Raw genomic sequence first — 27487 nt, forward strand, 5'->3', positions numbered from 1 at the left:
ACACTGACACTCACTGGGGATTACACACACGACACACACACACACACTGGGATTAACCTGACACACGCACACACACTCACTGGGATTAACCTGACACACACACACACACTCACTGGGGATTAACTTGAAACACACACACACACACTCACTGATTAACCCACACACACACACACACACTCACTGGGATTAACCTGACACACACACTCACTGGGATTAACTTGAAACACACACACACACACTCACTGAGGATTAACCTGACACACACACACACACACACTGGGGATTACACACACACACACACTCACTGGGATAAACCTGACACACACACACACACACTGGGATTAACCCACCACACACACACACTGGGATTAACCCGACACAGACACACACACTCACTGGGGATTAACCGACACACACACACACACACTGGGATTAACCCGACACACGCACACACACTCACTGGGGATTAAGACACACACACACACACACTGGGGATAAACACACACACACACACACTGGGGATTAACCCGACACACACACACACACTCACTGGGGATTAACCCGACACACACACACACACACACTCACTGGGGATTAACTTGAAACACACACACACACACTCACTGGGATTAACCCGACACACACACACACTCACTGGGGATTAACCCGACACACAGGCGAGAAAAAGTGTATTGCCGCCTTTGTGACAATTGTTGATCAGTTTGAGTAGCACGAACATGGAGGTGAAGTCGTGGTTACTACTGGCAACTATAAAGTCGTCAAGTTCACCAAATTTTGAAGAAATGTATTTAAAGTTTTCAGTAATGATGAAGTAGTGATGTAGACTGTGTAGGGAGAGAGAGGGGGAGAGGGGAGGAGAGATGGGAGGGGAGGAGAGGAGAGGATGAGGGAGAGGGAGGGAGAGGGGAGGGAGGGAGAGGGGGAGGAGAGGAGGGGAGGAGGGAGGAGGGGGGAGAGGGTGGGGGACAGAGAGAAGGGGAGACGAGAGAGAGAGAGAGAGAGAGATGTTATTGCACATTAATAATATGCCGTGTTAATTATTTTAACAAATTTCTTTTCGATTAGTTTTTATTGTATATGAAGTCGATAGATATACAGACAAGTTATTTTTTTAAGAGTAAATATGTAACATGAGAGACACAAGTGTTATTGCACATTAATAATATGCCGTGTTAATTATTTTAACAAATTTCTTTTCGATTAGTTTTTATTGTATATGAAGTCGATAGATATACAGACAAGTTATTTTTTTAAGAGTAAATATGTAACATGACAAATCACAAAGACTCAAAATACCAGACATAGGTAAAGTAATCAGAGTAATTAATCGCTATTGTAGTAAGCTTACATTTTTATTAACAAATTTTAAGTTATATTTAACATTTTTCTTGGTCAATGAGGCGTAATTCTGAGAACATTAATAAATTATCTTACCTTGTCTATAGTGTATTAAACCTTTCCCCTATTATACTCTTTTGTTACCACCTTTCATGTGAACTGTTCCTTCTAAACATAAAGTTCTACCTTCTTTCCACATTTTATAACATTCACTACATTTTTCTCATTCTTGACATCTGAAATCTCTTCCATTATGAGAGACATACACTCACGGTAGAATACATCTTGATTATCTGATATAGATGAGGGAAATTTATTCTCGAGTTCTTATTTCAGTCGTAGAGGACAACAGTCAGTACTACAGTTGATGGACAGTCAATCTCCAGTAATATCTAATGAACTTTAAATGACGATGTACATAAACTCACTATCATTCAACATAGTACTGTACTGTATACGCCAAAATAAGCATTCAAAACATTCATATCACTCGCAGAAACAATTATAAACTTGTATCGAAGCCACGTACACACAGGGTATATATATATAGTCTCGTCATCACGTAATGCAGCGGGTCGTTCATCCAGTTATTAAATCTCTCAACGTTCCTCCTCGTCGTTCTTTGTGGTCTCATTTACCGTTCATTACTCTCCTTGGTTTCGCGAGTTCAGCGATCTCTTCGTCAGTTGTGATAGCGGTCTTCTGTTTAAGGGTGGAATCTCCTGCTGTCACGCCCCATTTGTCGGGTTGAGACATAGAGGAACAGAATGGTCGACCAGAGGAAGGCTTCAGTGACTGCCAGTATTCTTTGCTGGCTCTGTTTGGTGGGAAGACAGAGGGTTAGAGAATTTAGAACATAGTCTTACGAGTTCCTAGGTTTTAACTTAACGTTTTCTGTCTTAGAGAAACTATTGAGGTTGAGAGTTTGTGGAGGAAGAACTTTTGGTAGTTAGTAATGTGAGGAAAGTCTTCATGTATCAGTGAGTTACAAGATAAGGTGGTGGTGGTGGTGATAATGGTGAATATTATTGTGGTGATGGTGTCACTGCCTCAGAGATGACTTACCTGGCTCTGACCCATGGTTTAGTGTGCATCTTAAGGCCACCTGCCCACATATCATGTTTCTCTGAGGCCTTGGGTTTCCTTCCTCGCTCTGTGGCCAGTTCCTCAGCCACAGCCCTGATGTGGTAAGCCTCAAACCCACAACACCCTCCGATGTACCGCACTCCGAGATCGTAAGCTTCCCGGGCATACTTGTGCATGTCCCAGCGGGTGCAGATACGGGGCTCCAGACCTGTGGTGGAGACGGTGAAGATAATTTACACAGTCAGACGAAAACAAATGTATAGTAAATAAAAATGGTTGTTGGTTCCTTTAGGTAAACAAAAGAGGAGTTAAAACCCACACGAGACTCACCAAAGGGGAACTCCGGTAGGTCAATGAAGCCTTGTTTGTGGGCGTCTGGAGTGTGGAGGGCTAGAGGCTGAGCTATGAGGTGTACCTTGACCCCAGCTGCGTCCAATGCTGCTTTCATCAACCTCAATCCTTCCAGAGTCATGAAGGGATCGAAGTGACAGTTAATCCCCACTGTTGAGGAGGAATGGGGAGTAATTAGGAGTTAATTGATGTATGAGGAGTAAATATGGTGTTTAATTTTCTTAAATATCCTCTTGTATAATCTGCACCTCTAACACCCCGTGCACATTAACTACCCCGTGCACCTCTAACACCCCGTGCACATTAACTACCCCGTGCACACACAACCAACAACTCTAGTTTCCTTACCGACGTGAGCTCCAGCCTTGGCCATCCTGACGGCACACTCGCCCGCCGGGACACCGTGCAGGTCACCCTTTGGTCCTATACACATGGAGGCGACCACCGGCATCCCCGTCTTCACGCTCACCTCGATGGCCCACTCTATCTCCTCCACGTGCTCGAAGTACTGTAGCCGAGAGAAGAGGAGTACGTCTTAAACCTTGTTTTATCCTAGGGGGGTCATGTCTCCGACGCTTTATGCCTAGGAGGGACCTGTCTCCGACGTCTTAAGCTTAGGGGAGGGGGGTCCTTATCCCCGAGGTCTTCGTGCATGTCGTATAGCTGATATTGTTGTTAGGTACAGAAGCTATGAACTGATCTACAGACACACCCAGGTGACACCAGCCAGTACTGTATAACACAGTCGAGGATCTAATCTGTGCATCTTGTAGGACGGGGATTTAACCTATAGAGTTTAAATGGCATCTGGTGGTTGTGTTGACTATCCCTTTAGATGTAAACTTATCATAGACATTGTTTACCTACATTGTCTATATACATGTTGGATCAATGTAAACTTGTATGATAATTATAATTACATAAACAACCTATCTAGTAATCCTCAAGAGATTAAACTATAAGTGACTGAACTATGGTTGATGACGTCACAAAGTATAGACGCCAGAAAGAATCAGTACAGAAGGTGCCCGATGCCTTACCTCCACGATGAGAAAATCGACTTTATTTTCAACGAAGACGTCAACTTGCTTCTTAAACTCCTTCTGCGTGTTCTCCTTGCCCAGACCTGAGGAGAAATAGTGTCGTCTTAGCTGTGTGTGGCGATACTATCAATTATTTAAGTTTACCCTTCACTTTAGCTCTTGTTGAATCACAGAAAACGGAGAGGTAGGTGGGTGGGTGGGTGGGTGTCTGGGAGGGTAGGACAGTACTCACCAGAGAGGTAAGTTGGTGTCTGGGAGAGGCCCCCGGCTACTAGACCATCGCCCTCCTCAGCTACTTCCCTGGCCAGTCTACACGCGGCGTCGTTAATTCCCCGGCACTGTAAGAGAGAGTAAAGGTGATGGTGAGGTGGTGGTGGAGGGGGTGTGAGTTGGGGAGCGAGTGTGGGTAGTGATTAGGTAGGCGAGGTGAGGGAGGTAGGCGAGGTGGGGTGAGGGAGGAAGGTTGTAATGGAGGGATAATATGTGCTTGTTATTTACACATTTCATTTGTTTATAGAGACAAGTATTATATAACAACTCAATATTTAACATAAAACACACGAATCCAAACTCGACTTATATTGACAAACAGGTGAATTTATGACTCAAACAAACACCTGACTTTATGACCCAAACACCTGACTTAGGTTAGGTAACTACCGTGTATTTTTTGCTGGATTCATTGCCTCGGTTGGACAGCTTATCGTCTGAGGCGTAGAAGGTGAAGGCTTGCATAACGTCCGACCCCGCCCGCAGGAACTCCCGGTGTAGCTGACGAACTGCCGAAGACACCATCAGGTTATTAGAGGAGGTTATGGGGGGTGGGAAGGTTATGGGGGGTGGGAAGGTCATGGGGGAACATTATGGGGGTGGAAGGTTCATAATGTGAGGTTAAGTTAGGTTTTTAATAACATAACTTGAGGTCCCAGGAAACCAAGAGTAACCGTGAGATCCTAATATTCCTCCTTTCCTTCCTATTACACTTCCTCCTCCTGCCATACTTCTTTTTAGCACTACATATGCACGCACGCACACTACACATGCACACCACACATGCACGCACACTCACTACACACCACACACATGCACACTATACATATGCACTACGCAATATACACACACAAATACACACACTTCACACTCACTACACACACACACTCACTCACCAGCTTCAGGGTTTTCAACAGTAGCCTCAGGTGTCCAGGGACCAGCCTTAACGTAGCCTCTCTTCTCCAGGGCAAACACAAACCCTCCGTCACCAATCACTGGTCCTTCATCCAGCCTCTGTAACAAACCCTGAGCGGAGAAAGACACTGTTAGAGACCCACTGGAGAGAGAGAGAGAGAGGCGTGTGTGTCTATAATCCACTATTATATTTTTGGTCAAATGATTCTCAGAAACTTCAAGGAAGAGTTGTGCAAGACCTGGGTGGATAGCGCCACGAACATGTCAACACAACACTTGACCACATCTTCAACCTTGACACGGGTAAAATTGTAAACCAACTCTTACCAAATGTGCAAGTTATTGTGTAAATTTTGATACTAATATATTCTGTGAGGAGTGTCCACAAGGGGGTCTTACACAACACCGACCACGTGGAGAAACAATGAAGGAGTGTCAGTATTAGACGATGAATGGCACAAAGAACACTACGACTCCAATGATGTCGGTAGAGTTGTCAAAATCCTTCGTCTTGAGTCATATTATCTCGCAAAGTCGTGGAGATATTATTTAGAGAGCATAAAATAAGTCTCCTACTTGTCCTAAATATATATAAAAAATAGACTTGGTGTAATAATGAAGTACTTTGGCGAATATTAAGACTTGGTTATATTAGAAAAGGATATAAAAAAAGTAGAAATTGTTGCTCTTACAAGATTAATGGACTAAGGGAGTCGGATAAACAGACACACGGACGAGGCTTCACAGTGAGACAGTTATGATAAGATTGATAAGCAATAGAAGGGTTTTTATCAAGGGCTCATAACTGTTGTGTCTTTAGATCTGTCTGTATCGCTGTGTAAGGAAGTTTATAGTGCACTAATGATCCTACAAATCCGTGTCATTCCAACTTTGAATCACTACCATTCCAGGCGTTCCTCTGTACAGTAACTACCTACCATACCTGGACCATTCTTCCATCATTGGGTTGTTTGCTATATGTATTGTACAGTCAATTGGTAAAGACAGTTCGCTTCTCCTCCTGAACCACGAACCCCGAGATTCAGACTCATGAATCCGAAGCATTTATGGACAGAATAATGTATTAATCTACTGCTTCGGGTTCAAGAGTCTGCGTGGTTCAGGGCTACAGGTGAACGGTCTTTAGTAGTCGACTGTAAAACTTAATGTGGAACGCGAAAACAATTTTTTTTTCTTTTTTTACTACGAGGAAGCCAAGGTGTGTAGCAGCTTTGGCAGGGGATAGGGAGCTAAATCTGAGGCAGACGAACCAACGTGCTTGCCGTGTCAGGTTTGTATTACTCCGCGAGTGTCACATTCTGGGTGTAAAATGTCCACGTTAAGTAGTTAGGTTTACCGATATATAAATAATCGAGTTTATCATTCTGTTAAGAGTCAAATATGAGGAAAATGTGAATTTGGTGATATAATGATGAAAACTTACACACGAGAGTCAGTTAAGGGAATCCCTACTAGTGTGTGGCAGTAGAGAGTGTGAGGGGCGACTCTGGCGGTAACAATCCGCAATATTATTTTGTTCTTCCTTGCAACAACTGTGTGGCGTGGACACAATATAAACACAGCTTCTTTTCGTTTTATTTTATTCTCTCAATTATTGGGAGTGATATACTGTATCTAGTTGTGTTGATATCGGTGAAGAAAATACTGAATTGGTAGTTGTACGCTTATCCAGGTGGAAAGGGTCGTGTTTGGGTAGTACAGTAATGGGGTTTTAAAGGAGTACCCCGTCCCGTGACCCCCACCCCACCCGTCCCGTGACCCGTATCGCTCTCCCTCGACTCGACGATACTGTACAGGGACTCGGAACTAACCTTTGTATTACATGGACTCGAATACCTCATAGCTAACTACTATCAGTAATATCTAATGTTGAAATGCGTTCGCTTAAACTCGTGTCAATAGTCAAAATTAAAAAACAAAAGTAAATATCGTTGAGTGTAGGGTCCCCTGCCGGCCATCACAAGAACTAAATATATTCGACGAACTGATCCGCCATACAGTGAGGGCCTTCCTTCCTTCCCCCCGCGACAGTGTTAGTACAGAAGGAGACCGAAATACCCAGAGTGAACCGTATCATGTTCATGAGGGACACACGGGCCACGATATCTTCTCAAGGCCACAACACCTCAGGGTCACACGGGCCACAACACCTCAGGGTCACACGGGCCACAACACCTCAGGATCACACGGGCCACGCGACTTCCTCACACCTCATGTATGGTAACAAAGTTTACACTGTGTTATTCTGCCTCGACTCACCTTTTTCGGAGCCATGACGAAGTGTAGCTGTAGCGACCGCTTGTTGTTACTGCCTGAAGAGTTAGTGACAAGTGAGACGTTTATACCATTGCCCTGTATTTATAGTCAGTGTCCCCCCTCTCTCCCTCCCCCCCCACTTCCCCATCCAAACCCCCCTCCTCCTTCCCCCCCTCCCCCTCCCAGGTGTGGCTCTTAGTAAAATATTCTGTAGTTTGTGTTGTTTTTTCTTATAACTTCGGTCACGGTTGAGTGAAGTAGTTTAAGATGTCCACTTGTTTCTTGAGGGTCCCGTTGTGTTGTTTATACATGATGTAATATAAAGACTTTTCTGGACCCCATTTATTTTAGACTTGTTAGTTTATATTATGAGTTTTGTCTTCATCATCATCCTGTAGACAAAACATACGAGAGAGAGAGGTTATGTAGACGCGTTTCTTCTTCAGGGTTATATAAAGGTGATAATCCTGAAAGCTGTTAGTGGTGCTAAAATACCACAACACACACAAACAATGCTTCTTCATGTCTTTGTTTAAGTACAGTAATAGATTCTTGTATGAATAACATTATCTGATTACCTCCTCGTTATACCCATCAATATAACACTACAGGTGCGTCCTCCCCGGCCTACCTGCCCTCGGGACACCTGAGCTTATATTACCTTAATATATTAATGATAAAAAACTAATAATGAAAAAAGTCTTCATATATAGTGTAATTACTTCTGTGTGTACTGTATAGTTTCCTCACAGAAGTATGTTACTTTGTCCATCTTCAGTTTGAGACGCTGGACGAAATGCTTTTGATATGTATTGCATTATCGTGAACAAATGTCCCTTCCTGTAACGAACCACAGTGTGAGGCAGAAACTCCTGAGGGTGAATCAGTGAAGCAGGAGAAGGAAGTGTCTTGGTGGTCCCTCCTTCACCTGATTCGTTACAGGAAGGGACATTTGTTCACGATAATATACAATATATAAAGAGTGTAGCAACACAAACGATGGTTAATAAGCACCAGCTTATTTCACCTAAATAATAACCTAACCTAACCCCTCTAACTAGTATTAGGGTGGTTAATCTTCAGGTGAAATAAGCTGGGGTGGTGATTCTCCAGGTGTCCCTAATAATGTTTCGTAACTCGGCAGCCTGAGACTCGTCGCACCTCAGGCAAGTGGAGGGACATTGAGACGACTCCCAACGAGACAAACTTCTCTTCTCTAGGTAGTAGAGAACAGTTCCCCCACCACTCCCTCACTACACACAGCCTTACAGTATTTACCTATACAGTACGCTTGGCTCTTCCACCAGACTATAGATCAATTCCATTCTTCTGGCAACTAAGGAACCATGAGGCTTCTACTCAAAACATTACCAGACATCATTGCAAAACATCGATCACCGAGGTGTGGAAGACTCGCCCGGGGCGTATCAACATCATCTAAGTGTTACAACGATATAAAGTAAGTCTTGAGCTTCCATTTTGTTCTAATAATAACATAATATACTAAAGTAACTCTGGTAAATGATGTCAGTCCTCATGCTACTTGTGCAAGTTGAAATAAGAAGACAATTGATGACGACTGTGTTTGTCTGCCCCTCCCCTTTATTAGCCAATCAGCTGCCGGGACGTCACGCATCAGGGTACATAGTTAGCTGGTGCTTCATGATGTTTATATCTCAATAAACATTCTCTATTATTAATGTACAAAAAACACCGAAACTTAAATATTTATTAATCATCTTCAATTTATGTAGAAACGTTAAAAATGTCTAGTGTGCAACTTGATGTTTACAGCAGGCGTGTTTACCATTTAGTGTGTGTGATAACAGGTGATTGAAGGAGCCAGATATATCCAGTTATCTGCGGTATATACCGGTATATTAGTAACCCGTGTCTGATAACAAAGATGAACAGTACCACTACTTGTTTTAAGTCACGTAGGATCGATTTACTGTTTCTGAATGTGTCTGTGGTGGTGCGTGTGTCTCTTGAGTATATTCTGGGGAGTCCTTGAGGTCTATGGCTTGTAGACTTAGGTGTTTTTATAAATATTGTGAGGTGAATCTCCAGTCTTCATCCTCAGTCCTTGTTATCATCCTTCCTTTCTTCCTTCCTTCCTTCTAATCACTTTACTAGTCACTGGAACTGTTACATTTGTTCTTCATTCTGACCTTCATTGTCTGGTGTTAGTTCAAGATGGCCGCCTCTTTTATTAATAAGACACAAATTAATTTAGGAAGTCAGATCCAAAATAGCCGCCAAGAACCACAAACCTAACACAGTACTGCTCATAATATTATTTGGCGTGTTTTTGTTTTTTCTAAATATAAATCTTTGTTCAATTCAGTTCAATTTGTAATAAAATATTAACAATTACAATTTTGGGCAGCCATTTTGATTTATGGAGGCCATTTTGAATTTCCTTAAAGAAATCACCCATAACAACCAAACAATGTGAGATGAGTTTAATTTATTCTATTCTACATGATTATCAAAACACACCTACTCTCTTGTATTACAGCTACATAACATTACAGGTATACGACGTTACAGGTATCCATAACATTACAAGTATACATAAAGTACGAATTGTTACAGGCTCCAACTCTCACCATTTGTTTACTCTGGTTTTATAATGTTAATGAACAAACTATTCTATTATGTCGTTTGAAGAGAGATCATCACTACACGACTCATCACTACACGACTCATCACTACACGACTCATCACTACACGACTCATCACTACACGACAGACAGTTCCACTATCTTCATTATAACAAATACAACTGGAACAAATTAACGTAGAGAGAGCAACATTATTATAGCTGGCAGTGAGAGCACGGTACAGTATTATAGCTGGCAGTGAGAGCACGATACAGTATTATAGCTGGCATTGAGAGCACGGTGCAGTATTATAGCTGGCAGTGAGAGCACGATACAGTATTATAGCTGGCAGTGAGAGCACGATACAGTATTATAGCTGGCAGTGAGAGCACGATACAGTATTATAGCTGGCAGTGAGAGCACGATACAGTATTATAGCAGGCAGTGAGAGCACGATACAGTATTATAGCTGGCATTGAGAGCACGGTGCAGTATTATAGCAGGCAGTGAGAGCACGATACAGTCTTATAGCTGGCATTGAGAGCACGATACAGTATTATAGCAGGCAGTGAGAGCACGATACAGTATTATAGCTGGCGGTGAGGCATTTTTGATGTGCGCTGGCGGTGAGCACGGTACGGTGTTATGGCTGGCGGGCACGGTACCGGTCAGTATGGCTGGCAGTGGGTGATACAGTGTTATGGCGGCGGTGGGCATTCGCAGTATTATAGCTGGCAGTGAGAGCACGTACAGTATTATAGCTGGCAGTGAGAGCACGGTACAGTCTTATAGCTGGCATTGAGAGCACGGTACAGTATTATAGCTGGCAGTGAGAGCACGGTACAGTATTATAGCTGGCAGTGAGAGCACGGTACAGTCTTATAGCTGGCATTGAGAGCACGGTACAGTATTATAGCTGGCAGTGACCTTCAGTATGTCTTGACCCCACTCGTCTTGGCAGTGACCTCCAGTCGACTACATGCGTCTAATCAGGTTCTTATCTTGTAGTTTACATACGACTTACTGGACACTGTTATCTGTGAACCATGAGTCTGACGCAACCCAAGTTGACTGAGCATCTGAGGCCGACTGTGATGGTTCAGTCTCTTGATGGAGCTGTTGTCAGGGTGTGTTAGTTGTCACATCACGAGCAGATGCCAGACGAAGAATATGAGACGATTGGTTTATCATATTAGGAAAAAATCATTATGTTAACTGTTGCCAGCTCGCATCAACACACACCAGAAGCATTGTTGTTTGGTTGCCTCTTTCTGTGCGTGTAACTCCTTGATGGTAGTTCTGGGTCGAGGTTGTTGGTGTGAGACAGTTGTTCACTTTTCCGTCTTGGATTTTTCATTTAATTTTTCGTTTTTTTCTCTTTTTTTCGTTAAATTTACATATTATTGTATACTGTTTTTCCTTTTGTTGTCTGTTAACTTGAAGTGTTGAAGAATGTAGGAATATTTCACTGATCTGCTTCTGTCACTTGCAATATAATATGATTCCGAATAGTCGGTTTATAATAATAATAATAATAATAATAATAATAATAATAATATCCGGTTGTATTAAATAAATTCGTCAGGTCGTTTCACTTGTATAGTTATTAACTTGTTAGACGTATGACACCTGGAGGCTCTCGGGTGTGTGGCTCTACCCATCTAGACCCTTGCTCAATGTGTTCACCTCTCCACCCCTTACCTCTCTGCTCTACCCATCTAGACCCTTGCTCAATGTGTTCACCTCTCCACCTCTTGCCTCTCTCAGCCATAAACTGGATGGAAGCAGTTTTTAGTTTTCGTACCATTGATGTCTTCCCACGTTTAATCTTTTTAATTTTCGTCTTAAATAAGAAATGTTTACTAGACAATTTGAATTATTTAAAGATCACACACCTCAGTTTATTTTACCTGAAGATCAATCACCCGCACCTAACCTAACCTAACCTAACCTAACCTAACCACTCTTGGAATAAACTATGCAACAGCTCTCGATATCATGCATTTAGGGGTCATGGATGTAATATGGTGAGGTCGCATTAACAAGTTATTAAGGATGTTGCCTGGGTTGGTGAGTTCTGAGGTGACTAAAGAGGCCGATGCGGGACCGGCATGGTCGATCACTGATGTTGCACATGTGGGGGGCTACATCTAGTGCGGGAGGGGCGGCGGCAGCGTCTTTCCGGCGTTGGCGCTTGTCTGCCTCATTATGCAGTCAGGCTAACTCGAACAGGGCCGGATTCAGGAGTGGGCAAAGTGGGCAGCTGCCCAGGGGCCTCCACAATCTGGGGGCCTCCACATATTACAATATTTTATTTATTTGTTTATTCATTTGGATTATTTTTATTTTCATTCTTTAAAATTCACATGAATGACTCCAGTCATGTCTCACTTTTGTGTGTGTGTGTGTGTGTTGGGAATTTGTACACTATCAATAAATGTACAGTTAATTAAAAAATTCTCAATGTTCTAATTTCCTCAATATAACTGCATATGGCTTCAAAATTCTCCAAAGAAGTGTTCAAATTTCAAAAATTTCCCGGGGGGTTTACAGCGCCCCCCGGAACTCACATGTTTAGGCTCGCTTCACTCGCCACCCCACCCTCTTGGGTAGTCATAATGAGGGGGGCCTCCACAAAGAGGCTGCCCATGGGCCTCCACAGGTCTAAATCCGGCACTGATTCGAAAGTATTGACACCTTCTTGTGTGGTGCTCCTCCAAGCGTTACGGTGTGGAGTAGTCGTCTCCCAGGTGAGGGGGTCGATTTGGCACTTTTTCAGGTTTGTCTAAAGACTAACCATATACCTTTTCAGTTACCCGCCGGCGTTACGTTTACTATTCGTTAGGTGACTGTAAAGAAGCTGCTTTGGCAGTCTACTGTCGTCCATGCAGGTAATATGGCCAGTCCAGCGTAGTTGTTCATGGATAATGGTAGCCTCGATATTTCTACAGTTGGTGTCAGCAAGAATACTGGCATTTGTTCTCTTGTCTTCCCAGTGAACTTGGAGGACGGAACGTAGACTACGTTGGTGAAAGTTTTCAAGTGCCTTGAGGTGGCTCCTGCATGTGATCCATGTCTCGCTGCCATATAGCAGGATGGAGAGGACCACTGCTCGATATACGTGTAATTTTGTCGTTAATTTCAACTCCATACAGATGAAGACACGGTTTCGGAATCTGCCAAAGGTCTCAGATACACATCTGATCCGATGCTGAATCTCTTCATCTATGTCCGCGGTGGTGGGCAGGTGGGAGCCGAGATACCGAAAGTGGGTAACATTCGAGAGGGTAGTATCGTTAAGCTGGATGGATGGTAGAGGTGTGGCTGAACCAGGGGCAGGCTGAAAGAGAATCTGAATCTTACGTACATTCTCCTCAAGGCCAAAGTGTGCATGCGCATCTGCGTAGGTGTTCAGGAGCTCCTGTTGGTTGCGTTCAATGTGAGCAACAAGGGTGAGGTCGTCTGCGTACTGAAGTTCAGTAATGGAAGCTGCCGACACCTTTGTTCGTGCCTGGAGTCGTCTTATGTTGAAAAGGCCCTTCATCTGGTACTCGATGTCCACCCCGCCGGCTAAATTGGCACTGGCACGAGTAAGGAAGGCAGCCAATAAAATGGAGAGTTGGTGCCAGTACACACCCTTGTTTAACCCCCGTTTGGTTGGAGAAGAACTCAGACTGGGTGTCATTGTGCAGGACACTGTCGTTCATGCAATCGTGGAGTTGCTTCACAATGGTGATGAATTTTGGTGGGCAGCTAAAACGGCTGAGGGTCCACCAGAGGGCTTCCCTGTTGACCGAGTCGAAGGCCTTGGTTAGGTAATGACACCATACACCACATAAATTATTTTTCATGATTGATGGAATACACGAGACAAAAACTCCAAATACAGTCTAACCTCTATTTAACGGACTATATGGGAAGGAAATCCCGTTATATCGAGGATCCATTAGATATGAAATCCTCCATCTAACGGACAATATAGCGAGATAAATCCGTTATATAGAGGGTTCACATTTAATGGACTCAAGACAAACGGAATGTCCTCTCCATGTCGACCTTTGTATATCGTCAAATTTTCGCTATATTACGAATCACTGCTTGGAGATAATTGTGGTAACGAACAGAACTCCGGTGAATGATTATCTTCCTAACCAGTACAGAGCGGTTATATCCAGCTAATACTGCGTCGTACACTGACTCAGCGTCTTGTATGAAGTGTTTACATAAGATGACTGTTGCAGTGCTGTACTTGGTGGTATCTATACTGGACTGTATTTCCCAATTTTGATGTAACTCTACTCCTCTCAGTGTACCCTCCCCCCCCCCTCTCTCTCCCTCCTCCTCACCCTCTCCATCATACTCCCCGACCCTCACCCCTCTCTCTCTCCCTCCTCCTCACCCCTCTCTCTCTCCCTCCTCCTCACCCCTTTTTCTTTACGTAACGTTATCTTGTTCGTCTGGGGGATATACCACCACCACCACCACCACCACCAACAACAGCAGCAACAACAACAGCAATAATAATAATAATAATAATAATAATAATAATTATAATAATAATAATAATAATAATAATAATAATAATATCAGAAACTTTGTGAAGGTGAGATTTGGACACAACAGTAATTGAAAATCTTTGGTAATTATAAATTTTTCTTTTTTACTTTTTGACTCTTTATTTTGTTCAGGGCATAAGAGGTGGCGGGGTATGTAGTCCGTTAAACAGAGGTTTCACTGTAAGGGGCAACACAATCCTTGGCTATATTAGGAAGGGTAAAGTACCACGACAGGTAACATACAGGTAATAATGGTTCTATGTTATTGTTTGGTCAAGCAGGAGTTGTCCGGACACGGCAGATACGTTGATCATTGGAGGAGGCATAGCAGGAACCAGCATAGCCTACCATCTAGCGAGACAGGTAACGCAGCATGACTTATTGACATATTTAGCATGTGGTTAAAGACTGTAGTGAATTAGGACGTTTAGGGCAATTGACGTTTAGTTTGGGCTAGGGTGATTAAAACCTAACCTAACCTAACCTAACTCAATTGTATGTGAACCTAGTCAGTCCCATCACCTAGGTTAATTACGTACTGTAGGTGAAATAATCTGACAGGTTAATCTTCAGGTGAGCTAACTATTCTTGCATCTGTTTTAGCTAAAATTTATATTGTTCTCATGAGTAACCTCCCTCACTGTAACCCCCGTCACCACACACAGGGTCAACAAAGCGTTATACTCCTGGAGAAGTCAGAGCTCACTGCTGGGTCAACATGGCACGCTGCAGGACTCACCACTACCTTCCAGGGTGTTGTCAACTTGAAGAAGGTCCACTATTACAGGTCGGTGTGGTTCTGTTCTTGTATGGAGGATATGTTAATTTACTTCAAACTGAGGATATTAGAAGGTCTTGTTGTCTTACAAGATGAATGGTCATACTTTATAATAGACTACCAACCCAACCCAAGCCAAGCCAAGCCAAGCCAAGCCAGCCCAACCCAACCCAACCCAAGCCAACCCAACCCAACCCAACCCAACCAACAACCAACCAACCTAACCATCAACCAACCCAACCCAAAGCCAAGCCAAGCCAACCCAAGCCAACCCAACCCAACCCAACCCACTTTAGCCATGTATATATGCTTTATAACGTTACACCCACAAATTAGACATTATTTATCATGACCTACCAAAGAACTCATATATTAACTCTGTTTTCAGTCTCCACATGTATGCTCACATCGTACAGGAAACGGACCAAGAAATAGGTCTTCATATGCCCGGTTCTTTACGCCTGGCTACAACGCCCACCCGTGTTGATGAAATGAAGTAAGTCACACAAACAATCATTTTCTTACGTATGTTGATAGAGAGTTAATGTAGTTTTAACAAGTATAGATTCTAAATAATAATTGTATAGTATAATTTGTAGAAGCTGTTGTGAATAATGCTTATGAACGCAGAGGCTTATAATTGTCATGATAGTTACTGTATATAGTCTTTGTGTGTGTGTGTGTGTGTGTGTGTGTGTGTGTGTGTGTGTGTGTGTGTGTGTGTGTGTGTGTGTGTGTGTGTGTGTGTGTGAGAGATAATAAGCTTGTTTATTCTCAACTTACCTGAATTGTTGTACATGATTTATAACTCAGTTCAGAGGTTAAAAGTTGACCTGACATTCTGGACTCATAGACGCACAATAAACTTACCAACACACACACACACACACACACACACACACACACACACACTTTAATTCCTTAGTTGGAGGAGCACCTTAATACCAAACAACAACAACAACAACAACTTATAGTCTTGGATGTTAACATGTTTGTGTCATGTCTTGTGTGTTCTGTTCACTGGATAAATTTATATTAGGTACCAGATGTCCCGTCACGGCCACCACGACGCTCCACATTGTCTCCTCACACCGGAACAGGTTAAGGAGTTGGTCCCCATCGCTAATGTGGATAATGTAAGTGTTAATGGTGAGGAAGGGAAGAATAATTATGGACTATTTGTGATGGTATTAACAAGTTTCTCTTCATTTTATATAAGAAATATATTATACCTAGACACTTTCCCTATCAGTATTTTCATTATCAAAATATTAGACAGATAACATTGGGCATTTAACAGTTAACACAAATTAATATTTTATTATTAAGAATTTTGATAATAGATCTACATAATTGTGATATTTTTTTAATTTATATAATATTAATGCATGTATACTGAGCTTATGTGGTTACTGTTTGTAGAAGTTAATGTTTTATTTATCATACAGATTCTAATGGGTCTCTACAGCCCTAGAGATGGCCACGTGGATCCCTATTCCCTCACACAGGCTATTGCTAAGGGCGCTCGCAAGTAAGACCTTCCTTGTTTATACCTTGATCCGCTTTGATTGGGTCCAGATGCATCCTGTTTATAAATTGTGAACAAGTTTATTAATAAATTCAAATAATATCTGCAAAAACTATTATATTTTATTTATTGCTTAAGAATTTATTACCAAACTATTGAATTTTCATATTTTTTTCAACATTTCTCAGTTTACCAGCTAGTCAGGCAGTGAATGTACGTTCTCTTACATACTGTTGGCTCTGTAATGTACCTAACTCACTAGCTGAACATGTGCCACTGTTGTTCAGGTGTGGACTTAAAGAACCTTACACTTGGTACTGTCTCAACATTCTCTGGCAGGTTATTCTTAGGTTTCACAACTGTTACTCCAAAGACGTTATCTGTGACCTCTAGTGTGGCAGACAGCATTGGTAGAGTGAATATAATAACCTAACCATTCTGACAGCATAGTACTTATTAACCTCAAATACTGTCCATATTAATACTCATTTGTTCTATTACATAATCCACAAGATTCTACCTTATTAAAGTACATTATTAATTAGATCATTTACTGGTGGACAGATACGGGGCCCAGATCTTGCAAGGCACAGGAGTAACTGGTCTTAACCTACGAGAAGATGGTAAATGGGTCGTGACAACACCAAAGGGAGAGATTCTTGCTGACACAGTGGTTAATGCTGCAGGTGAGTGTGTGGTTAATGCTGCAGGTGAGTGTGTGGTTAATGCTGCAGGTGAGTGTGTGGTTAATGCTGCAGGTGAGTGTGTGGTTAATGCTGCAGGTGAGTGTGTGGTTAATGCTGTAGGTGAGTGTGTGGTTAATGCTGCAGGTGAGTGTGTGGTTAATGCTGCAGGTGAGTGTGTGGTTAATGCTGCAGGTGAGTGTGTGGTTAATGCTGAGGTGAGTGTGTGGTTAATGCTGTAGGTGAGTGTGTGGTTAATGCTACAGGTGAGTGAGTGGTTAATGCTGTAGGTGAGTGTGTGTGGTTAATGCAACAGGTGAGTGTGTGGTTAATGCTACAAGTGAGTGTGTGGTTAATGCTACAGGTGAGTGTGTGGTTAATGCTGCAGGTGGAGTGTGTGGCTATTGGCAGGTGAGTGTGTGGTTAATGCTGTAGGTGAGTGAGTGGCGATGCTGCAGGTGAGGTGGTTACTGCTGCAGGTGAGTGTGTGTGGTTAATGCTGCAGGTGAGTGTGTGTATTAATGCTGCAGGTGAGTGTGTGTGGTTAATGCTGCAGGTGAGTGTGTGGTTAATGCTGGAGGTGTGTGGCTATTGCTGCAGTGTGGCTATTGCTGTAGGTGAGCAACTAGGTGATGCTGTGTGGTGAATGCAACAGGTGGAGTGTGGCTAATGCTACAGGTGAGTGAGTGGTTAATGCTGCAGGAGGTGGTTAATGCAACAGGTGAGTGTGTGGTTAATGCTACAGGTGAGTGTGGTTAATGCTGCAGGTGAGTGTGTGGTTAATGCTACAGGTGAGTGGTTAATGCTGCAGGTGAGTGTGTAATGCTGCAGGTGAGTGTGGTTAATGCTGCAGGTGAGTGTGTGGTTAATGCTAGGTGAGTGTGTGGTTAATGCAACAGGTGAGTGTGTGGTTAATGCTGCAGGTGAGTGTGTGGTTAATGCTGCGGGTGAGGGTGGTTAATGCAGGTGAGTGTGTGTGGTTAATGCTGCAAGGTGAGTGTGTGGTTAATGCTGCAGGTGAGTGTGTGGTTAATGCTACAGGTGAGTGAGTGGTTAATGCTGCAGGTGAGTGAGTGGTTAATGCTACAGGTGAGTGTGTGGTTAATGCTGCAGGTGAGTGTGTGGTTAATAAGAAAGTGTAACCTCTGTGTTGTTTTTAATTTAATATTTTTTGTGAATTAAGAATAAATATTAATTAAGTTTCTAAACTTTTGTTAATATAAAGTGAAATTACTTTTTTAAAAACTATTTTATAACAATTCCAGGATTTTGGGCCAAAGAAATAGCAAAACTCGCCGGGTCAGATCTGCCTCTTATTCCCAACCATCATCAATATCTCGTTACATCAACTGTGCCTGAAGTGAAGGCCCTCAAGAGAGAGTTCCCTGTGCTGAGACACTTAGAGGGATCCTTTTACCTAAGAATGGAAAGGGACGGGCTGCTTATTGGACCTTATGAGTCTCCGCAAACTATGAGACAGAGTGAAGACTGGATGAGGAATGGCGTTACACCAGGTGACATTAAGCTTGAGTTTCAATTGGAAAGGTAATGTTTATAAAGAACACAGGTATATAATATAATCTTCCATAAACCTCACCTCAGTGCTGTAGGAAACTCACTAACACTCTTGATTCTCGTTCAAGGTTTTGGGAAGGAACTTTTTGAACCTGACTTAGAACGTCTTGAGCCTCACCTTGAAGTAGCGATGGAGTTGGTGCCGTGTTTCGCTGAGGCCAACATACAGAGTGTTGTCAACGGACCCATCACTTATACACCCGATGTGTTGCCTCTCGTAGGACCTGATTGGTTGCCTAATATGTGGGTTGCTGCTGGCTTTGGGTAAGACATATGAACGTGTGTCTAGGTATTGAACATTGCAGAAGGAGAAATCTTACCATTGACTACCATTCTTGAACAGCTAAATGCAACATGTTAGAGTATATTTAACTTTTTGTGTAGGAAGATATATATATACTTTAGCTTCCTTATGATGTAAAGGTTTCAGGGCATAATGCTAATACAACTTTTGAAGGCAAGACAAATTCTTCCATCACAAAACATTTACATGATCACAAAACATTAATATACACGATTAATTAACTATTGCTCACCTATCATCACAGGTATGGTATTGCACACGGGGGCGGCATAGGTAAGTATCTCGCTGATTGGATCATAAACGGACAGCCACCATTTGAGATGACGGAATGCGATCCTCTGAGGTTTGGCTCCTGGACGACGGATGATTATGTCGCAGTAAAGGCCAGGGAGGGTTACGGTATGAACAACGCCGTCACCTATCCACACGAGGAGAGATTTGCTGGTGAGTTACAGTGTCATATGTAGTGATGATGGATGGTGTTATATGTAGTGATGATGGATGGTGTTATATATGCAGGTATATTAATTCCCAGGTAGCAACAGTACCATACAGGTGTTACCTTAATTAACGGAATCCTAAAGCTATTTCAGGTACACGAGTAAAAGTTCATATTTAGGAATAAAGTGCAGGAGCAGTAAGTATCATAATGTGACAGGTATAGTGTACTGTGTATGGCGACCTGTGGTGCAATGGTCAGCATGCTCGCCTCACAAGTGAGCAGACCCGGGTTCGATCACCGGGCAGGGTGAAACTATGGGCAAGTTTCTTTACGCCGTTTGCCTGTCTACCCAGCAGTAATTGGGGATCTGGATGTTAATCGATTTGCGATCGTATTCTGGGGTAATGGTTAGCCAGTGCAGTTGGCGAGTTGTCCGGTCTTCTAGGATTATTCCTTGACACCGGGTCATGCAATTCGTTAACTCAGGGTGTGGTTGTTGTGTTGGCGACAGCTTCTACACCCTAAAGCATCTTAATTTTCACTCCGTCGAGAGACGTAGAGTGAGAGGCGATACGATCGACTTGTATAAATGGAAGTCAGACTAAACAAAGGGGACATTAAAAAGGTACTCAAACTATCCAGCCAGGAACGAACTTGTAACAATGGTTTTAAATTGGACAAATTTAGATTTAGGCGCGACAAAGGTAAACATTGGTTAGGAAATAGAGTAGTGGATGAATGGAACAAGTTACCAAATATCATCATCAACTCTAATACACTGGATAGCTTCAAACACAGGTTGGGCGGATATATGAGCGATAGGGGTTGGGTGTAAACAGGGACTGTCCAGTATGTTCTTATGTTGTTAATGAGTTACAGCTTGTTAATGAGTTACAGCTTGTTAATGAGTTACAGCTTGTTAATGAGTTACAGCTTGTTAATGAGTTACAGCTTGTTAATGAGTTACAGCTTGTTAATGAGTTACAGCTTGTTAATGAGTTACAGCTTGTTAATGAGTTACAGCTTGTTAATGAGTTACAGCTTGTTAATGAGTTACAGCTTGTTAATGAGTTACAGCTTGTTAATTAAGATATTGTCTACCTGGTACATTTGGCTTGAAGAAAAAGTTGTTTATCGTCACCTACTCTGCCGTATGAGGTGTGTCAAGTGGAGGGTAAACCTAACTATTTACTATGACAGCTGACTGTGTTTATTTTACCTGTTTTAAAAGAACTGCATTAATACCAACAGCTACCATAACAGATTCTTTATAATAGAGGCACTTTCTATAAATTTACACCTTTTTAAGATTTAGACAAAGTTAACCGAATTGGAAGATGGTAAATAGCTCCTATATATATTATTTTAATGGTATATAGCCATGCAAGAAGCCGTCATTTAATCAGGCAGTTATATTTCATCAAAAGTCTCGTCAGTTCATGTAAAGAATAGCAACATAGTGTGGATATCATAATAAACATCAGTTATTCCAACCTTTGTAATGGTTAAATCAGTGTTGTAGTTTTATGTTCTTATGACAATTATTTGGTTATTTTGGTCAACTTGTATAGTGGTCAATGGCGAAGGTAAAGACAACAAAAATAACTCGTAAACAATTTAATTACTCCTGTGTTATTTTTTAAGAGGATTCATGATAACGTTGGTGTGATGTTAGCTAATGTTTATAATATCATGATGCGGTACAGGTCGGCCCACAAGCAGAGTCTCGGGCGCTCATAGCATCCTGGAGAGTCGAGGTGCTTGTATGCAGATCCACAGCGGGTGGGAACAGCCAGCTTGGTTCACAACACCGGGAGACAAACCTGAGTATTGTCCCAGCTTTAGGAAGTAAGTAAGACTAAAATATAACCAACATTATATTAAGTTTTCAGAGGGAGCCGAAATACTCAAAGAAACCCTGTGATATTTGTTATGGTTACACTGTATCATACCCTTTACCCTTCTCAGCTAACATGAGGATTGAACCTAGTGAGTGACAAGCATGTTATCTCTGTGCCACCAACATCCAGAACTAATGATAACTGTGGAATGACTCAAACCATGGCCCTGATGAGACACCGTGCCTAAAATCAGTATCTTAAACCACTCGGCCACTTTATTCTTTGTTTTCCTTATACTGTAACACTAATTTCATATCTACAGACACATTTTTTTTATACTGCATCTAGAAAACTGAGATGGTGAATGACTTGTTGTCTTAAGCGATCTATCATTTATTCTCAGTGCATGAACAATATGTATAACGAATTAGCTACAGCAGTTAACATATAAGTATTTTGATATTAAAAGTTATTTACGTGAACTATTATGATATAGACGATGACTTCAACTATATTTCCAGAACAAATTGGCACGAGGCAGTGGATAAGGAAGTGAATTTGGTGATGACCTCTGCTGGGATCATTGACCTCACGCCATTTGCTAAACTCATCGTCCAGGGTCCCCAAGCGGCTGAATTCTTGGATTATGTGACAGCAAATAGGTAAGTATCTTCTGTTAGTGTCAACTGATGTGGCTGGATAGATCTAATAAGCAACTCTATACAAGTTACAGTAAGAGTTAGACTGAGGTGACCAAAGCTGTGGTAATTCAACAATAACTGGAGGGAATCATCGACTCATTTAGCAGCGTCGTACACAATTGATAATATTTCATAATTTGATTTATTTCAGAAAAAAATAACTATTTTTATTTACGGTAATTTTGCTGTCGAGTTTGGTTTGGATTCATGTACAGTCATCCATAAAAGTCCTATCTGCTCTCCTGAACCCCAAGATTCAGACTCATGAACCCGAAGCAGTAGACTGATACGTTATTCTACCCATAAATGCTTCGGATTCACGAGTCTGAATCTCGGGGCTCGTGGTTCAGGGGGACTAAGGAGACTATACAGGGTTACAGTTCCTAAGACATTCTCTATTTTCTGATAAAGGAGCAAAATAAATATTGTACATTAACAAGATCAAAGATGCTGTACCGGACTAATATACACAGAGGCTTTGTACCATAGTCAAACCTCCAGATAACGGACTTACCTCTCCATATAGTCCGTTAAATAGAGGTTTCACTGTAGTAATCTTTGTAAAAATTTCTGGGTTTGTGTTTTCAGTGTGCCTCGTGTAGGACGGACAGTGATCACGCACCTGCTCTCTCCCTCTGGTCATGTGTACGCTGAGTTGACAGTGAGCAGGACCTCCCCACAAGCCTTCCTCATCATCACCGGGTCAGGTGTAGAGCTTCATGACCTCAGGTAACATTACAAAGCTTATATTGAACAGGTAAAATAACATAAAGTTTACAATACAACCAAGCTTATATTAACATAACATAAAGCTTACATTAACATCACACAAAGCTTAAATTAACACTAAGCTTACATTAACACAACATAAAGCTTACATTAACATAACACAAAGCTTACATTAACATAAAGCTTACATTAACATAACACAAAGCTTACATTAACATAAAGCTTACATTAACATAACACAAAGCTTACATTAACATAAAGCTTACATTAACATAACACAAAGCTTACATTCTTATATGTTAAGTGAAAATATCAGATCTAGTACAGTATTGTATACCTGATAATACAGTAGTTTATTTTATTCTCATTATTAATCCCAGAAAAAAATAGAGATTGATTTATATAATATTTTCCTACAAACTAAAGTAAAAAACTAAACATTGTGTAGCTATAGTAGAGTTACATAGCAGAGTTATATAGCAGAGTTATATAGTCGTAGTTATATAGTCGTAGTTATATAGTCGGAGTTATATAGGTAGTATAGTTGAGTTATATAGTCGGAGTTATATAGGTAGTATAGTTGAGTTATATAGTCGGAGTTATATAGGTAGTATAGTTGAGTTATATAGTCGGAGTTATATAGGTAGTATAGTTGAGTTATATAGTCGTAGTTATGTAGGTAGTATAGTTGAGTTATATAGTCGTAGTTATAAAGTAATAGAGTTAGGATGAGGTAATAGATAACTCGGACACATATATGGATTAATAAACATGGAAGGGATATATTTAATGTATTCCTTACAGGTGGCTGGAGGATTACGCTCGACGAGGAAATTGGAATGTAAGTTTTGCCAACGCCACAGAAGACCTTGGCTGCCTGAGTGTTGCTGGTCCCAAGTCTAGAGACATTCTTTCCACTCTGTCTCCACAGTTCAAGGACAAGTTCCCTTTCTTCTCTTGCAAGGAAGTAAGATATTAAGCTTCATGTGGGCTCTTTTAACTGTTTTGTAGACATTTTTTAAGGTCTACATCATGTTCAGACTTCTTTTCATTAAACTTACACAGGAAATTATTATTATTAAAGCTTTTGAACTACTGTAGTGACTTCATCTATTCAGTCACTCGTATTATTATTTGTTTTCAGAAATTTGTCAGTAAACTTCAGTGGCTGCCACCAGTCAGTTCATAATACTTTTTGGGGGCTAGATTCTGACCTTATGCTTTGAATGGTTCACGCTCATGGTAACTAAGGTAAAGAGAAGACAGTGAATGCAATTTGGTATCGTCAAAACTATAGTTACCTTCTGAGCAGAAACACTCGAAAAGGTTACATTATAAATATCAATGTTCACTAAGTGTTAATTACATCATTATTTACAGGTAACACTGGCTGGCGTCAAGACCACAGCTCTGAGACTCTCATACACAGGAGAACTTGGCTGGGAACTTTATCATCCACGATCAGAAACTGGTCACCTCTATGAAGCTCTTCTGGACCACGGCCGAGAGTTTGGTGAGTGACGGAGTACTTTCTAACTCCTTAATGACAACAGATTAACCCCTAGTGTATGGGCTACCTCCCCTCTGAGGTGAATAAATCCGTCTAGTCCCAGTAAAACAAAACTTCAAAACTGGTGTCCTCCGTAGGCAATTGAATTACAGTCGATGCATCTGTGAAGCCATGTTAAAGGGCATGGTAGACCAAAATAAAATCACAGGACAGGTCACTAAGAGCCCGGGTAGGTGGATGTAAACTTAGTAGTGAACAGGGACGCCACCATCACCAAGCAGTGTTGCTAACCAATACCATAACATCCAATCACAGACAACAGGACACAGTTGAGTAAAACCTTTCAATAAGATAATAATCTAACAAAATATAGAGTTGGTTCTGGCTCCTTAAGTTCTGTTTATACAACCACAAGATCCTCACAGGGAAGATTTATACTACATTATTATTATTATTTTACAACAGGTGTGGGAGACTTTGGCACCTTGGCACTGAATGTCTTACGTCTTGAAAAAGGCTTCAAGATGTGGGGGGCAGAGATGAACATGGACACCACTATAATGGATGCTGGACTCATGAGTTTTGTCAATATGAAGAAGGTAAACAAAACAACAGACTTTAATGTGTGGATAGAGTTATATAGTAACTCATGACAGGTGATGCAGTAACTCATGACAGGTGATGCAGTAACTCATGACAGGTGATGCAGTGAAGGTTGACGTTGATAGTGATGAGATTGGACACTGGGGATGTCACTCCAGATGTGTGAAGGGCTTTGAGAGTTACAGGAGCCACTCTTTACTATACACTATGAGGAGTCTTCTTTAAAACATGTGTTGGCAAGTTGTCTTATCGCCATTAATACACTGTCAGTATTTAGATAAATAAGTAACAGGTTATTTCCAATTAGTATCTCAATCCAGTACATTACTTACCTGCATCTATGTATGGTACAAGTGAATATAGAGCTGTACTCGTAATAAAGTCAATTATGCATTGTCACAGTCATGTGAATCTATAGTAGTGTAACTCTTTGTAGGATGTGCAGCACTTTGTAGGATGTGCAGCACTTTGTAGGATGTGCAGCAGCACTTTGTAGGATGTGCAGCACTTTGTAGGATGTGCAGCACTTTGTAGGATGTGCAGCACTTTGTAGGATGTGCAGCACTTTGTAGGATGTGCAGCACTTTGTAGGATGTGCAGCACTTTGTAGGATGTGCAGCAGCACTTTGTAGGATGTGCAGCACTTTGTAGGATGTGCAGCACTTTGTAGGATGTGCAGCAGCACTTTGTAGGATGTGCAGCACTTTGTAGGATGTGCAGCACTGTAGGATGTGCAGCACTTTGTAGGATGTGCAGCACTTCTTTCTTTCCTCTAGGGTGAGTTTGTAGGACGCACAGCACTTGAACACCTTCAGAAGAGCCGACCTCAGCGTCATCTTGTACAGGTGAAGATCAACTCACCTGAAGTTGATCCCAATGTGAGTACTGTATAACGCTATTGTGGTTTACTTCATGACATATTGTTACCAGGTGTGAGTCTTATTAACTAACCTGTAAGTTTAGTCTATTAACATTACTATTATAACATTATTAAACCTTCAAGAAACTCAATTGTTATAAAGAAACATCAATATAAACTTTAACAAATATTAATGTTATTAGATGTATTTAATGATGATGGTCATAATGGAACTCTAAACAAGCATTAACGACCGTATCTATTGTGTGTGTACCAGGGTGACGAGACGGTCTGGCTGGCAGGGAAGGTCGTCGGCAACACTACCAGCGGATGTTTCTCTTCCCATCTTGGTCAACCTTTGGCTTACGTTTACCTCCCTCCGCTGTTGGCCGTTCCTGGGACACAAGTGCAGGTATACGGCAATACTCTACTCTACTCTACTCTACTCTGCTCTACTTTACTCTACTCTACTCTAATCTACTCTACTCTACTCTACTCTACAAATATTAACTCCTTCACTACTGGGAAGCCAATTTTAATATTTTATTTAGCTAACCCCAGACAATTGTATTCAGCTCAGAGAGGACCCCGTACTTAGGTAACTTATAGACTATTTCTACTAAAATACCAAGACAACTTTTAACAATATTTTTCATCTCAGAGACTCATGGTGAAGGTGTATGATAATTGGTGATAATAACTACTCAAAAACCACATCTAACATCAACAGGTGGAGCTTCTTGGTGACCTCCATGACGCAACTGTGCTTTCTGAGCCTCCCGTCCTGACACACACGGCCCGCGCCAAGGTGAAGCAGTAACACCGAGGATAAGGACTCAGGCGTTTGCAAGACTCCAGTATCTTTTACAACATTTTTTACCCTGTTAGGTCTATGTAATGTTGTGATGTTTTTTACCAGTGAATAAATACTTAAGAGTTAATCATAATGTGTTAGTTTTCTTGTTATTGTATAGACCACGGGAAGTAGACTCTCTCTCTCTCTCTCTCTCTCTCTCTCTCTCTCTCTCTCTCTCTCTCTCTCGGTGCACTAACAGAGCCAGGGTAATCTAACACAGCAACCCCGGGTACACTTCACACAGCAACACAGGGTACACAGACACAACAACACAGAGCCAGGGTACAGCAATAAAGCAACACAAGGTACACTTAACACAGCAACACACCCAACACAGCAACACAGGTTACACAGACGCAACAACATGAACTGCCTTAATGACCTGAGAAGAAAGTCAATATAAGGCAACACACAAGACGCGTAAGATCACTTCATCTCCTCGATTTACTGTGAGTAGAAATACAACTTTATACACTAAACCAGTTGTTGTTGTTGTTGTTATGTTCCTCGAGGGGGTTGTTATGTCTAACTGGTATTAAGGAGACTCATATACTAACTAAATGAAGTTATGGAGTGAATTATAGAAGGTAACAATCCTCATTTAGACGAGTCAGG

General features: G+C 41.7%; 2 protein-coding genes across 4 annotated transcripts; one reads left to right on the forward strand and one right to left on the reverse strand.

Annotated features, from left to right (window-relative positions):
* Positions 1–1210: 1210 nt before the first annotated feature.
* On the reverse strand, positions 1211–7397 carry LOC121878895 (betaine--homocysteine S-methyltransferase 1-like). The gene is made up of 9 exons (XM_042385334.1): positions 7305–7397; positions 5006–5135; positions 4500–4618; positions 4072–4177; positions 3837–3922; positions 3145–3304; positions 2776–2946; positions 2425–2653; positions 1211–2176 (listed from the first exon to the last, which is right to left on the reverse strand). The coding sequence occupies exons 1-9, from the start codon at positions 7317–7319 to the stop codon at positions 1990–1992; spliced, it is 1203 nt and encodes a 400-aa protein (XP_042241268.1). The 5' UTR covers positions 7320–7397; the 3' UTR covers positions 1211–1989.
* Positions 5974–26963, forward strand: LOC121878893 (dimethylglycine dehydrogenase, mitochondrial-like). 3 transcript variants are annotated; one of them, XM_042385329.1, is made up of 20 exons: positions 5974–6315; positions 8446–8760; positions 14742–14826; positions 15129–15250; positions 15630–15737; positions 16281–16377; positions 16690–16772; positions 17334–17455; positions 18718–18966; positions 19096–19291; positions 19576–19775; positions 21480–21621; positions 22136–22276; positions 22904–23044; positions 23849–24011; positions 24425–24557; positions 25020–25153; positions 25934–26035; positions 26294–26428; positions 26747–26963. In XM_042385329.1, the coding sequence occupies exons 2-20, from the start codon at positions 8648–8650 to the stop codon at positions 26834–26836; spliced, it is 2556 nt and encodes an 851-aa protein (XP_042241263.1). In that variant the 5' UTR covers positions 5974–6315; positions 8446–8647; the 3' UTR covers positions 26837–26963. The 3 variants fall into 3 exon arrangements, with proteins under 3 accessions (XP_042241263.1, XP_042241265.1, XP_042241264.1); XM_042385331.1 differs by having other exon boundaries at positions 14745–14826; XM_042385330.1 differs by having other exon boundaries at positions 8609–8760.
* The last annotated feature ends 524 nt before the right edge of the window (positions 26964–27487 follow it).

Source organism: Homarus americanus, unplaced genomic scaffold (genome assembly GCF_018991925.1).
Source record: "Homarus americanus isolate GMGI-L3 unplaced genomic scaffold, GMGI_Hamer_2.0 scaffold24057, whole genome shotgun sequence".
In the NCBI taxonomy this organism is placed as follows: Eukaryota; Metazoa; Arthropoda; class Malacostraca; order Decapoda; family Nephropidae; genus Homarus; species Homarus americanus.

Bases quoted from the DNA above. Each gene is read 5' to 3' on its own strand.
- LOC121878895 (XM_042385334.1), bottom strand. The intron at 4,178-4,499 runs GTAGTTACCTAA...TCTCTCTTACAG, and splicing joins AATCCAGCAAAAAATACACG to TGCCGGGGAATTAACGACGC. The intron at 3,305-3,836 runs GTAAGGCATCGG...TCTCGGCTACAG, and splicing joins TCGATTTTCTCATCGTGGAG to TACTTCGAGCACGTGGAGGA.
- LOC121878893 (XM_042385329.1), top strand. From the start codon at position 8,648: ATGAGGCTTCTACTCAAAACATTACCAGACATCATTGCAAAACATCGA. The intron at 15,251-15,629 runs GTCGGTGTGGTT...CTCTGTTTTCAG, and splicing joins AAGAAGGTCCACTATTACAG to TCTCCACATGTATGCTCACA. The intron at 26,429-26,746 runs GTATACGGCAAT...TAACATCAACAG, and splicing joins TTCCTGGGACACAAGTGCAG to GTGGAGCTTCTTGGTGACCT.